At 39.9% G+C, this 12907-nt stretch overlaps 2 protein-coding genes across 6 annotated transcripts in view; one reads left to right on the top strand and one right to left on the bottom strand.

Annotated features, from left to right (window-relative positions):
- Window positions 1-2497, bottom strand: part of invs (inversin) — a 20632-nt gene extending 18135 nt beyond the window's left edge. For 2 of the 5 annotated variants that reach the window (XR_006844336.1, XM_046399860.1), the window contains exons 1-2: window positions 1408-1511; window positions 715-820 (exon numbers count right to left, since the gene is read on the bottom strand). Coding sequence is in view for 4 of the 5 variants with exons in the window: in XM_046399860.1 (XP_046255816.1) it covers window positions 715-717 (3 nt within the window). In the remaining variant the exon portion in view is untranslated. Of the gene's footprint in view, window positions 1-714; window positions 821-1407; window positions 1512-1598 lie in introns of those variants that run through there. The other 3 variants (XM_046399857.1, XM_046399859.1, XM_046399858.1) reach the window with 3 other exon arrangements.
- erp44 (endoplasmic reticulum protein 44) lies at window positions 1629-12907 on the top strand. Its single transcript, XM_046399868.1, has 11 exons — window positions 1629-1813; window positions 4530-4602; window positions 5544-5583; window positions 6265-6380; window positions 7598-7782; window positions 7904-8019; window positions 8156-8330; window positions 8569-8680; window positions 8797-8938; window positions 10741-10843; window positions 10938-12907. The coding sequence occupies exons 1-11, from the start codon at window positions 1754-1756 to the stop codon at window positions 11046-11048; spliced, it is 1233 nt and encodes a 410-aa protein (XP_046255824.1). The 5' UTR covers window positions 1629-1753; the 3' UTR covers window positions 11049-12907.

The raw sequence follows: 12907 nt of genomic DNA, 5'->3' as shown, positions 1-12907 counted from the left end.
ATTTCAAGTGTCTGCTTTTTACTTTGACTTAAGTAGATCTCAGTACCAATACTTATTTCATACAAGTAAAATTTTTTGATATTTCTTGACACTGCATTGTTTTTCAGTTGTATTTTTTACTTGTGATGTGCAGGTTTGTTGTCTAAATTCTAAATGAAGTTGATTACTGAAACACTTGAGAATTGCACCAGAAAAACAGTTTCCAGTGTTAATTCAAACTGTCATATACCTGGCATAATAATAATAAAACATGGTATAGACAACTCAGCAAGTGATTTTTCATACCTAAGATAGCAGATAGAGTGATTCTTATTTTGTATGTTATTTCCTAGCATTAACAACTTAAGAAGACTCATCTGTGCTCCCCTTTCTCCCCACCACTGATATTCAGACAGGGTTAGAGAGAAATCTTCCTCTGACTCCATCTGTGAGTTGCTCACACACTGTGAACCCCCTATGGACAGCTTTAGCCCATAAAATATTAATGCTGGGATTCAATTCAACATTCCACCTTAATCTCCTTAACAATTAGGCTGTTACAGCACACACAATTAGGTTTGTCTCAATGGTCTTGACACTAGAGACAGAATTACAAAGCAGTAGTGCGGGGGAGAGACCAGAGTAACAAATGGATAGATACACAAAATGAAACTCTTCTGGGATTTATAAACCTAAATTAAATCTGGAAAGCTGCTGTCTGTGTTGGATTCTTACCATAGCTGTGTTGAGGGTGACACTTCAGCAGATGTTTCCCAGTTCAGTGCATCCTTCTTAGGTGTGCATGTACGTCCAGGTCCCCTATCTGCCCTGATCCTGGCTCCTGCAGGGGCAGAGAAAGAGGATCACTCACATACTGAGACCATCCCACCTGTTCACACAAATAACTGCCAGCATAACACTGCCACTGTACCCATGACAGGCAGAGGGACGATGCCTCAGAGTGACACGAGTATTATTTATGTTCCTCAGTCTGCTCATCTAATCTGACTGGTGCAACAATCTTTTTGTTTATGTGTCAGTCTTGGTTTGAGTTGTGGACTGTGTGCTTGATGAAGCAACAGCTAAAAACAGTTTTGCTGGATTTATGAAGAATATTTGCACAGATTTTGTTGTGTTGTTTATTAGAGGATTTTCTTATTCAACAACTTTTGTGCTACAAACTATATTTTAGCGTTAGCAATAAACTGCATTGATGGTGAAAGTGGGTCGAACGGGGTATTACAAAAAGTGAACCATAATGATGCAACTCAACCCTGTTCAGGAGAAATCTGTTAACGTTCTTCATAAACGGACCAAAGAGGTACAGACAACAAAAGTGTGACAGTGGATAAAGAAAGTATAACATCAGTGCTGTTGCATTTTAGTAATGTGCTCTTTCCACTCCTCATTCGGCGGTGTCATATTTACCGTTTGATTCCCTTTTCTTTAAGACGAAAATCTCAGAAAAGTTTTCTTCCAAGGAGTCCCGCTGAATCGCCACCGTCTGGGTGATAAAACACTACAAGTCCCGTTACTTTTGTAAAGCAATAAATCGCCATGATTGGAGTTTTCCCCCATTAACCAGCTCAGTCGTTTGAGGACTGCGAAAACTACATTACCCATCTAGCCAAGCGAATACCAGGAAGTGTCTCTCACGTTTCCGTGGTCACAGTGAGGTTGGTTCGCCGTCGGCTTCCTGCTGCTGGAAAAAAAAGCGGCGTCGAGACAGACTGGGAAGACTCAACACCACCACCTCCAATAACTACATTGTACAATGAAACTATTAGCAATATCTCCCTCCCTCGATATCCGCTTCGTCACGGTTATATTGCTGGTAAGCACATGCATTTCAGCCTCGGGACACTAACAGCTTTTTGGCTACAAGCGAACGTTAGGTAGTTCACGTTAGGTAGCCTGTCGCTGGGACAGATAGCTGCTAGCTAACTGCTGGTATGAGACGTGGCTTTTAAAGTGGCGAAGGTAACTAGCGAGCCAGTTCACTCGCTGCTGGAAGCGAAGTTATGTAGTAAGCTCGCTGAGGTAGTTTTTTGATTGGGTTTCGCCAAACAGCTGCCATAATTAAGTTATCAAGCTGCAATGTCAACTTAGCCAGTAGTGTTGAGTAAGGTTAGCTGCAGTGTTATAACTACCGGTAACCATAATCCATTTTATATAATCCAGACGTTTCTCGCATATCAAACTGTATATTTCGGAATTTCAAAATAAATTTAACTTAGACCCATGATAACTTTGTTGGGGAGTGAAGTGTCCAGCTAGTATTTAGCATTAGGTGCTACCACATATTGACAACAGTGAGAGAATTGCTAATTGCTAGTTGCGTTAGTTAACGCTCTCATGTATTAAATCAGTTGGTTTCCTGTGTATTATCAAGCCTAATATATAATATTGTGCGGATGCGAATTTATTGTGGAACTTATCGTGTTTCTGTATGTGTCTGAAAACGATGCTTGCCGGTTGGTGAATTCCTCTGTTGTGGCTCATTCTTATTGGCTGACAACCCGGAACTAGAAATAGTGCAGTAGTTCCGCTGTTGTGAGAGTTGGGCCTGAGATGAAAACTTGAAACTCCTCTCAGAGCTGCACAGCAGTGTCTTCATTGGCCTGACTACTTGGTGGCTGATTAACAGGAACCAGGAAATATTTTCTAATGAGCTGAAATGATTAATCTATTAAATGATCAATTAATCAACAGTAAAATTGAATGCAAACATTCTGATAAGAGATTCTGCATGTATAAAAATCAAACATTCCCTGGTCCCAGCTTCTCTACTCATAGGATTCACTGTCATTTTCTTGTCATATATTGTACGCTGAATATCTTTTTTTGGATAAAAGAAGCAATTTCAAAACATCACCCCTTTTGATATTTCATAGAATACATTATTAATCGTTTAATCAAAGGTCCTACAGAATAATCAGTAATAGACATAATAGTTAGTTGCAGGCCTGGTTTTATAGCAGGAAGCAGTTAAGCAACACTAACCTGGAGGAAGCACTGTGATAGTTTAACCATCAATAATTCAGTTAAATATCTCTTATGAAATATTTTATATTTTGTCCTAAAAAGGATGTGTGCTCTCAGTGCTTCACTATTTGAAAATTTTCAGCCTTTCTTAGAACCTGTCATGATGTTTGTCTTTGTCACTGCCTCAAGGAGTATTAATGTCCTATATCCTGTTTGAAAAGTAACCTGAGTCAACACAGACAACAGCCAATAAATACACAGTGTGAAAATTATTTTATGGCACTGTAATTTTAAAGCATTGCAATTTTATAGAAATGTTGACTACAGTGACTCGCGTTAAGTTAAGGGATTACATTTGAAGCCTTAATGGAATAATGTAGTCAAAGAGTGAAAGTTTTGAAAATGCAGTTTCTGTCTGTCTTCTGTTTTGCTTTGTTAAATATAGGCCCATTAATGAAAGAGTGTATTCAGGCTTTGGTTGCCTTTTTTTATTTGTATCTTTGTGTTTTCACTCGGCTGTCAGCACTTCCCCAACATTGGTGTTATTATCCTCAGATCGTCCTCCAGTGAATATGATTACGATCTCTGTCAAACAGGATTCTTTTATACAGCACTGCAGTCAGACCTGTAATTCCCTGATCCCCAGTTCGCCCATCAGAATTATAATCTTATTCTTTTTTGAGTGGTACCAGGAAGTTACATGAAAGAAAAATGGAGGATATTTTTTACTATATAAAATAAGACCCTGGACTGTTGAGCTGAGGTTGCGTATCATACAGGAATGGGAAAGAATTTCACTTTCAAACCTCAACAACTCATGTCCTCTGTTCTCAAACGCTCACTGCGTGTTAATAGAAAGGGGGATGTAACACCCACCCAGTGACACACTGACCCAGTGTTTTTGAAGTGTGTTGGCGACATCAAATCAGAATATATTTACAAAAAACAACAAAGGTTTTCAGTCTTAACATTAAATATGCCGTCTTTGCACTGTATTCAACTGAATATAGGTTGAATATGGGTTCTGTTTTCATTACACGTTTTACACAGCTTCCCATCTTTTTTTGGATTAAGGTGGCATGTATTTTTTTCCTAATTCTGTTTTTTACAGATTAAGGATGGCTTGTCATTTTGTTTTATACCTATTTGTTTGAGTTGAGCAAAAATTTTATTAGTGTTTTTATAATGCAGCTAACAACTATAGGTCATAATGAAGTAAAGAAACAACATTTTGATTCGCGATTGGCATTGGCTCGTACTCCTTCCAGCAATAGGTGATAGGCCCCAAAAATCCTTTGTTATGTGTTCTAAGGCAGGAATTTAGTGCTATGGTCTGTATTAAACTTGACACAGTGAGCACTGATGTCCATGTGAGCCGGTATTGATGCTGGTCAATAGTGTTGAGGTACATGTTGATTCACTCGGTCAGTTATTAAAGGCTTTTCTTATCTTCGTTAACTATCTTCAGTCTTTTTTTCTCCTCCCTCACATAGTCTCCTTAAATAGCATGTCTGTGTTTTTTATGTTTTCTTTGCCAATGTATGTCTTCTCCCATGTGTCTGTAGGTGATGGGCCTCTCTACTCCTGGACAAGCAGAGATCACTAGTCTGGACTCAGGCAACATTGATGATGTCCTAAGTAAGACATCACACTTTCGTGACTTTCAAAAGATTCTTAAAGAAGTAGTCTGACATTCTGAGAAATACACTAATTTGTTTTCTTGCTGAGTGTCAGATGGGAAGATCAATACCACTCATATGTCTTCAATATGAATCTACAGCAGTTGGTTGCCTTAGATTGGCATTAAAACTGAAAGCAGGGGGAAACAGGTTATTTCCTTTTATGTCTTTATCATCTGATTCTTGGCAAGGAAGCAAGTAAGCATATTTCCCAAAATGTCAAACAATCTCTTTAATACTCATTAAGATCCCGGGCGGCGGTTAGCGTGAACAGAGCTGTGAGTCAGAGAAATTAGTCGTTGTTTTCTGATTGTTTCACAGCAGTTGCCTTTAAATGCACAAAAAACACACCCAAAACTGTGCACAACCCTCTGGATTTTGTGTGAAAAGCAGGCTTCATCCTGACCTTCTGCTCCAGCCTGTCAAACTTGACACTAAGTTTTTATAGCGTCCCCACCTCGTGCTGTTATTGACTGGGGGCTACACAGAGCTGAACAGAGGCTGATGCCCAGAAACATCCCCACACAGCAAAGCACTAAGAAAATAAGAAAATACAGGCAGAGGGCTGATCTCTGCAGATACAGACCCCACACACTTCAAGTGGGTCATAAGTGATGAGAAAAATTACTTTTGTATGAGTCTAGTAAATTGCTGCTCATTATACCTTTAGGAGATATGTATTAATTTTTCCATCTTTTGTACCTAGGTAAAAAATGACAAAAATCACTCTTTGATTTTAATGAAATTTGGTGGCCAAGAGAGAACATGGCCTATTACATAATTAGCTGTTGGTTTGGATGAAGTCAGCGATGTACACTTTCACATTTTCTTATGACTCCTTAGCTGTGAGGTGGAGGGCAAAGTCTCTAACTGTTTGTGTGTGTTTATGTTTCCTTGCAGATAATGCTGGGGTGGCATTGGTGAATTTTTACGCAGACTGGTAATTGTGTTCTTTGTTCCTCACAATCGTTTTACCTCTGTGTAACATATCAAGGATATTTAAATTGAATTTTGATGCAGATGCTGCCTATGAATACCACATGGGGTAATAAGTGTAATTAGATTGCTATCATCTGCATGTGAGGTTTTATTGATTCGTTTCAAAAGGATCTTTACATAGTTTTTTCTGATTTAATTGTATATAATCCCAATTCCAAGAAAAGTTTGGATGCTGTGAAAAACGGAAAGAAAACCAGAATGCAGTCATTTGTAAACAAACTGTTTACAGACAAAGGTTTTACGAAGTGTTCCTGAGTATATGTAGTAATGTCCCTTATGCCTTCATGCTTGTGAACAATGTTACAAGTGAGTTTTGAGCAGTCCACATCAAACATTAAATATAATGATTTTGTACTGTTTTCAGTTAAGTATGTCAAAAAGAATTATCAAATCATCACATCCTGTTTTATTTATGTGTTACACATCGTCCCAACAGTTTTGTTTTTCTAAAGTGGTCTAATTAACAGATGGATATTAGAACTGTTAAAGGCATATTTGACATATCATTTGACAGCATAGTCAGTGTAAAATTCAGTCCTGTGGATTAAAAAAAATCATTAATGTAGGTACAAATTATGGAAATCCTTTTGACCTCACTCTGGCCCCCCATCCCCACATATAGGTGCAGATTCAGTCAGATGCTCCATCCAATTTTTGAGGAGGCATCTAATACCGTGAGGGAGGAGTTCCCTGATACCAAGCAGGTGGTGTTTGCCCGTGTCGACTGTGACCAACATTGTGAGTATTACCTAAGTTTTATTCATTTTTAACATATAAAATTGGTAATATGCAGGAAAACAAAGAAACTGTAAACGTGTTGCTTGAATGGTGTGTTTATAAACAACAAATCCTGTATATTTGGCCTTTAACATCAACATCAACAACAACAACAACAACATCCAGATGCAACTAACTTTAAGATAATTCTTTATTAGTCTCCCAATGGAGGAATATACAGTGTCATAGCAGCAAGGAGGAATGTAAGACAGCAAAATCAAACATGAACACACATCACCGTGCAAGACGTAACAGCCAATCAGTCGATAAACAGTGAATGCAAGAAGACCAACAGCTGGTCGGTGAACAGTAGACAGACTGTTGAGTGAACTGCACATCTGTAAAGGTATAAATCTTGCCCTGAGTGAGGTGTTTATTGTAATGAGTAAATGAATCGGTGATGATCTATGGAATCTGACAGCAATCTCTCCTTCACACACTGCTGGTGATTACATTTAGTATTATTGTTAAACATGAAAAAATAATGAGAAATGTCCATGATAATAAAAACCACATGATTTATTAATTTGATTGGTGGCCAAAGTAAAATGACTAATTTTAGTCTTTTTGTTGACTCTGTTATCCAAATTCAATAATTTTACTGCATCAATAATTGTATCAATTTGTATATGGGGTGGTGATTGGTGATCTAATGCCCCAAACTGCCATAACACTCTCAATCTATATATATGAAATAACACACATACACACACACACACTTACTATATTTCATGGACATATGTACACATAGATGCCCAGCACACCAAAGCACAGACACATAAACTGCCAGCCTCATCCTTTTGAGATAAAGCAAATTAAAGAGAATTATTGATGACCTGCAAACTGTTTGAAGACTAATGACAAAACTGCTGCTTCCTGTGAAGACGGGAGGCTTAGAGACACCCCGCAGGGAGATTGACACCTGCCACATGCACACACACACACACTCATTCACTGTGTGCAGAGAGAATATTTACTCTTGGTGGGGGGCAGCTTTCATGTGGGAGATCAGAGCTCAGAGCTGACTGAAGGCAGTGTTTTCAGACTGAGGTTTAACCGCCTTCTCTGTCACTGCTCCACTCCTCATCCACCCATCCCCATGTGTTTTTACTCTGCCTCTTCCTCTTCATCAATTGATTTGCCCTTCTTTTCCTAACATCTCTTCTGCCTCTGTGTAGCGGACATAGCCCAGCGGTATCGCATCACCAAATATCCAACACTGAAGTTGTTTCGCAATGGGATGATGATGAAGAGGGAGTACAGGGGTCAGCGGTCAGTGGCGGCCATCGCTGACTTCATCCGCCAGCAGCAGGTCGACCCCGTTAAAGAGATACAGTCACTGGAGGAGGTTAATACTGTGGATGTGAGTGGCTAATACACAAACACTCACAGAGTTTATAAAATATGACAGATTTCCGGCTATGGTAAAATAAAATGATATAATTTCTTTTGTCAACACTTTCTTTTGATTCCTTATTCAACAGAGGAGCAAGAGAAACATTATAGGTTATTTTGAAAAAAAGGACTCAGACAACTACCACACATATGAAAAAGTTGCTAACATCCTTCGAGATGACTGCACATTCTTGGCTGCCTTTGGGTGAGACTTTTGTCTTTTGATCGGTTTCACATATTCATTCAAATAAAGCCCATATTTACTGAGTATTTTAGGCTTAGTTTCAGTGTTATTCCTCAGTTTCTGTTGAACTTAAACTTTTACTGCTTTCCTCTTGTAGTGCTGTATCTGAGTCTGAGCGCTTCAGTGGAGATAATGTAATCTACAAGCCTATGGGCGAGAGCGTCCCTGACATGGTCTACCTTGGCTCACTCACCAACTTCGACCTGACCTACGCTTGGGCCCAGGACAAGTGTGTGCCTCTGGTTAGGGAGATCACCTTTGAAAATGGAGAGGTGCGTTGCCTGGTTTTTCATACAGAGCATTGTCAGTGTGATAACAATCTACTGCTTTTTTTTTTGTTTTGGCTTTTTTTGGTCTAATATTAGATGCACACATTGATATTTACACAAAAAACAGCCTGGAGGGTATTCATGGAGTCTGTGGGTAGTCCATCTGCTGAGCCACGCAAAGGCCCTGACTCCATCTGTCTTTGACACTTTGTGTGTGTGTGTGTGTGTGTGTGTTTTCCAGGAGCTCACTGAAGAAGGAATCCCTTTCCTCATCTTGTTCCACGTTAAAGAAGACTCAGAGAGCTTAGAGAAGTTCCAACATGAAGTCGCTCGCCAGCTTATCAGCGAGAAAGGTGAGTATGGTTTGTGTTTGTGGTACCTGTCAGGGATGTGAATTTTAGTTACTTATGAGCCAAACAGCCCTGTGCACGGGAGTGGTGTTCACATGATCGTCATGTCTGCTTCTCAGGGTCTATAAATTTCCTGCACGCGGACTGCGAGAAATTCCGCCATCCTCTGCTCCATATTCAGAAAACTCCTGCTGACTGTCCCGTCATTGCTATAGACTCATTCAGACACATGTATGTCTTTCCCGATTTCAAAGACCTCACGTAAGTACCACCTACCACTTTCTTTATGAAATGGTTTAGTCCTTAAAAATAAATGCACAATATTATCAATGTCTGATAGATTTTTTTGTGATTCGTCCATATGTGTGCCACCGTTTGTAAATATTATATATATAAAAAAAACATTTCAAATAAAAATATGGGCTGGTAATTGTTTCATGCAAAAAGGAATATCCAAATCTAAATGAAAAGTCACCACAAATGTACCTGTAATTAACAAATGAATCATCCACATGTCAGATCAGTCTGATATACACAGTATTCTTTTGGACATTTTTGAAATTGTTCATAACAAGGTCTCCTTAAATAAAGTTAATTTCATTATACACACACACACACTCACACCATAATCCACTGTGCACTCAACACCAACAAAAGAGAAATGTCACACCTCCTAAAATCTGTCCTTTATGAATGGGCCAGGACACCGGAGCTAATGTGACATGATTTGGCACGTGCAATAAGTGCTAAACTAATCCAGTCTAATCTAATTTAATCTTATTTATTCTCTCCCCCACCACTCTGCCTCCCCCAGTCCCCAATCAGGGTCTGATCAGATAGACAGAAGCCCTGAGGACTGACCAGCCCTCCACAACCTAATTACATCACATCAACACTGCATGTGGCACACAGCTTGTAATTACATTAGCACAGTGTATGTTATATATATGTGTGTTTGCGTGTGTCTGTCTACACGCTGCTCTGACACACAGGGTTAACTGTGCTCCGCCTGTGTGATATGACAACAGCACATGACCTGTCGTAATAAGCACACTTCACAGGACAGCATTGATATGGATTAATGCTGCCTTATGACATGTCCGCAGGGACTAATGTCCTCTGCTTCTGCCACGAGCTGTGTTGTCTCCTATCTACTCTGACCAGCTCTGCAGTTCAATCAGGCCTGTCTTCATTGCTGAACTTTGTGTGTAGGAATGCCCTTTCAGACACACTGGTAATCAGCATCTCATTCAAGTACCATAGAAAAAGAACGGATCTTAAGTGGCACTTATGAGTAATTTAAGAAATTGAAATTCAGAATGTCACCTAAGAATCCTAATAATGCCTTAATTTGAATGAATTCAGAGTTTGTCTACTACGTTACTGAAAAACAAACACCTTAAACATAAAGCAAAATGAATATTCTGTTCACACAACATGGTCAAGCGTGTTATCATGTCAGGCTGAGGCAGCGGCGGCTCAGGAAGGAGGGCAGATCATCTTTTAATTTCAGAGTTGGTGGTTTTTCTCAACTCTCCCTGCCCGCAAGTCCACATCTCCTTTGAGCAAGATACTGAAATCCAAATTGTTCCTGGCGGGCAGTCCAGTGCCTTTCATGTGAGTGTGTGTATAAATGGGTCAATTAGAGGCTAAATTGTAAAGCCCTTTTATCCACTAGAATAGAAAAGTACATATAAATACTGGCCATTTACCAAGTCAGACTATTCCTATTTCTGTCGCAGTATAGTGCTGCTCTGATGAAGTCATGGACTGCACGGTCTTTTTGTCTGCTGATTTCCAATAGTAGGACATGAAGCTCCATAATGTTTTTTTTTTTTTAACTCCCAGGTAACATTTTTGTGAAAGGTATAAGTAGCCCTTTCAAAGCAATTTGAGAGGTCAGTTATATCAATGATTAAATCTCACCTACCGAATGCACACCAACTGAATTGGGGGCACCCATCAGACTGAAATGATCACGTTTATGAACAAGCCTCACAGAAAAGGGAGATTTCAGATTAGATTATAAAAATGTTCTTTCATGTTCTTTCATGTTCTTCCAGTGTTCCTGGCAAGCTGAGACAGTTTGTGTTGGACCTTCACTCCGGAAAGCTACACCGAGAGTTTCACCATGGTCCTGACCCCACAGACAGCACGCCTGGACAGGTCCGACCACAGCGTCAGCATTCACTAAGGAGCCAGTGAAAGTTGGTTTTGCTACATCATGTGCAACTTGATTGATTCTGACTTTTACCCTCAGGAGGAGAAGGAAGGAGAGGTGGCCAGCAGCCCCCCAGAGAGCTCATTCCAGAAGCTGGCGCCCAGTGAGACTCGCTACACCATCCTCAGACGGGACCGTGATGAGCTGTGACCTCAGCAGCCTTCCAGTGATCCTGTGACTCAATGCCACGCCCCGGGATCAGGGAGGGGGTTAGTGTTGGGACAGGCCAGCGGGACAGAACAGCAACACCCAATACCCTTATGAAGAGAGAGAGAGATGGAGAAGAGGAGAATGAAGAGGAAGAAGGAGGAGGAGAAAAAGAAGAACACGAGAAGGAGCGCAGTCCACGACACAACCATGTTGGAATAACCTATATTTTCATAACTCTGTCACGTACAGTTTTTATTTTGGATGAAAAGGAAGCGGGGTAAAGAAGAAAATGTGTGTGGGCAGGGGGGTTAGGGGCATTAGGACATCAAGAGAAGTGTTTTTACTTTTATTTTTCGGAGCTTGTAAATATATTTGTGCTACATGGGAGTCTCATTGTTGGTCTAAATTAAATGCAGAGTTTTCTTTATTCTATTTTTTTTCTTTTTCATCGCCCCTCTTTTTGTAGAAAAAAAAAACACACCCAGAACAGTTCCCTCACTTCAGGTGTACTGTTCTTATCTGTGGGTAGTCCAGTTCAGCCTCAGCCTGCCTGATAGGAGACGCTCGTTTCGTCTCACCGACCTCATGGCTGCATCTCAATATGACCAATTCTAGTCTAATTCATTTGTATAGCACAAGATATAACAATATGCCTGTTTGAAGTAGCTTTATCTCCATATCTTCTCCACACACACTCTGAGTACTGAAGGAATAGAAAAATACTTTAGTGGGGGTAACATTTCAAACCCTGACTTGAAACAGAAGGTAAAGAGACAGAGCTACTCCAGCCTATTGAGATGCATCCCTTCTCTCCCTGCTTCTAAATGGTTCAAGATTATGATGTCTCTCACAGTGCTTATAAAAAGTATTGCCCCCTTGCTCTTTTTTGTGTTACTGTTTTACAACACTGAATCACAGTGGATATAATTAGGATTATTATTTTTTTCTCCCCCAACAATCAAGAGAAAATATTGTAATGATGAAGTGGCTGTTGTACTCAGTTATGTATTTCAGTATCAGCCCGACAGTGCACAAGACCAAAAACACAGCATCCCCATCATGAAGCCTGGTGGTGGCAGCATCATGCTGCGTGGAGGCTTCTCAGCAGCAGGCCATGTGATGTTTGTGATGATGGAAGAGATCCTGTTGAAAGCATGTAGCTATTGATGTATGTTTTTCATAAAGTAAAATCTACACATGAATAGCTGAAACGCAACCATGTGAATGTCCTGGATTAGGTGACCAGACCTCAGTATAATCCAGAATTTGTGTCAGGATTTTATTGTTCCAGTTCAGTCCAAGTATGAGCATGGAACTGAAGTAACTTGAAAGAAGTGAATTAGAGTCCAGATGTGTAAAAGCTGTTGCACGCCTGTTGAAGCAGTCCTAAGGTTGTAACTGCTGCCAAAGGTGCCTCTATTGAGTATGGTCTTGAAGGACATGAATACGTATGCAATCAAAAAACAAAAAAAACAACCTGTTAATTTTGGTTCCTAAGACCAGTCTGCATAAGTATGATTTGTTTTTTCTGTTCCATGTATAAAATTCGTTTATCTCCTCTAACGTAAAACAGTAAAACATTAAAAGTGGGCTGGATACCTTTTAAAGGCACAGTTTTTGTTATAACACCTCTGAATTGTGTTCCTGGGAACCAAATAAGAGGAAAAAGTAAGGACTTATAATGGCGTACTTTAACATGACAGTGGAATTTATGAAATAGCTGTTGTTTTTGCGGTTACCCGTTGTCAAATTTGTCATCACACTGGGGGAGAAAAGCCTGCGTCCTTCCCGGTATTTAAAAAAAAAAAGCAGAGAGACAAGAGGGGAAAATCCATATGATGTACGCTGAAAATTTACAG

Source organism: Scatophagus argus, chromosome 9, assembly GCF_020382885.2.
Source record: "Scatophagus argus isolate fScaArg1 chromosome 9, fScaArg1.pri, whole genome shotgun sequence".
NCBI classification, from domain to species: Eukaryota; Metazoa; Chordata; class Actinopteri; family Scatophagidae; genus Scatophagus; species Scatophagus argus.
The sequence above is the reverse complement of the archived record's forward strand: the minus strand, read 5'-3'. Positions and strand labels throughout refer to the sequence as shown.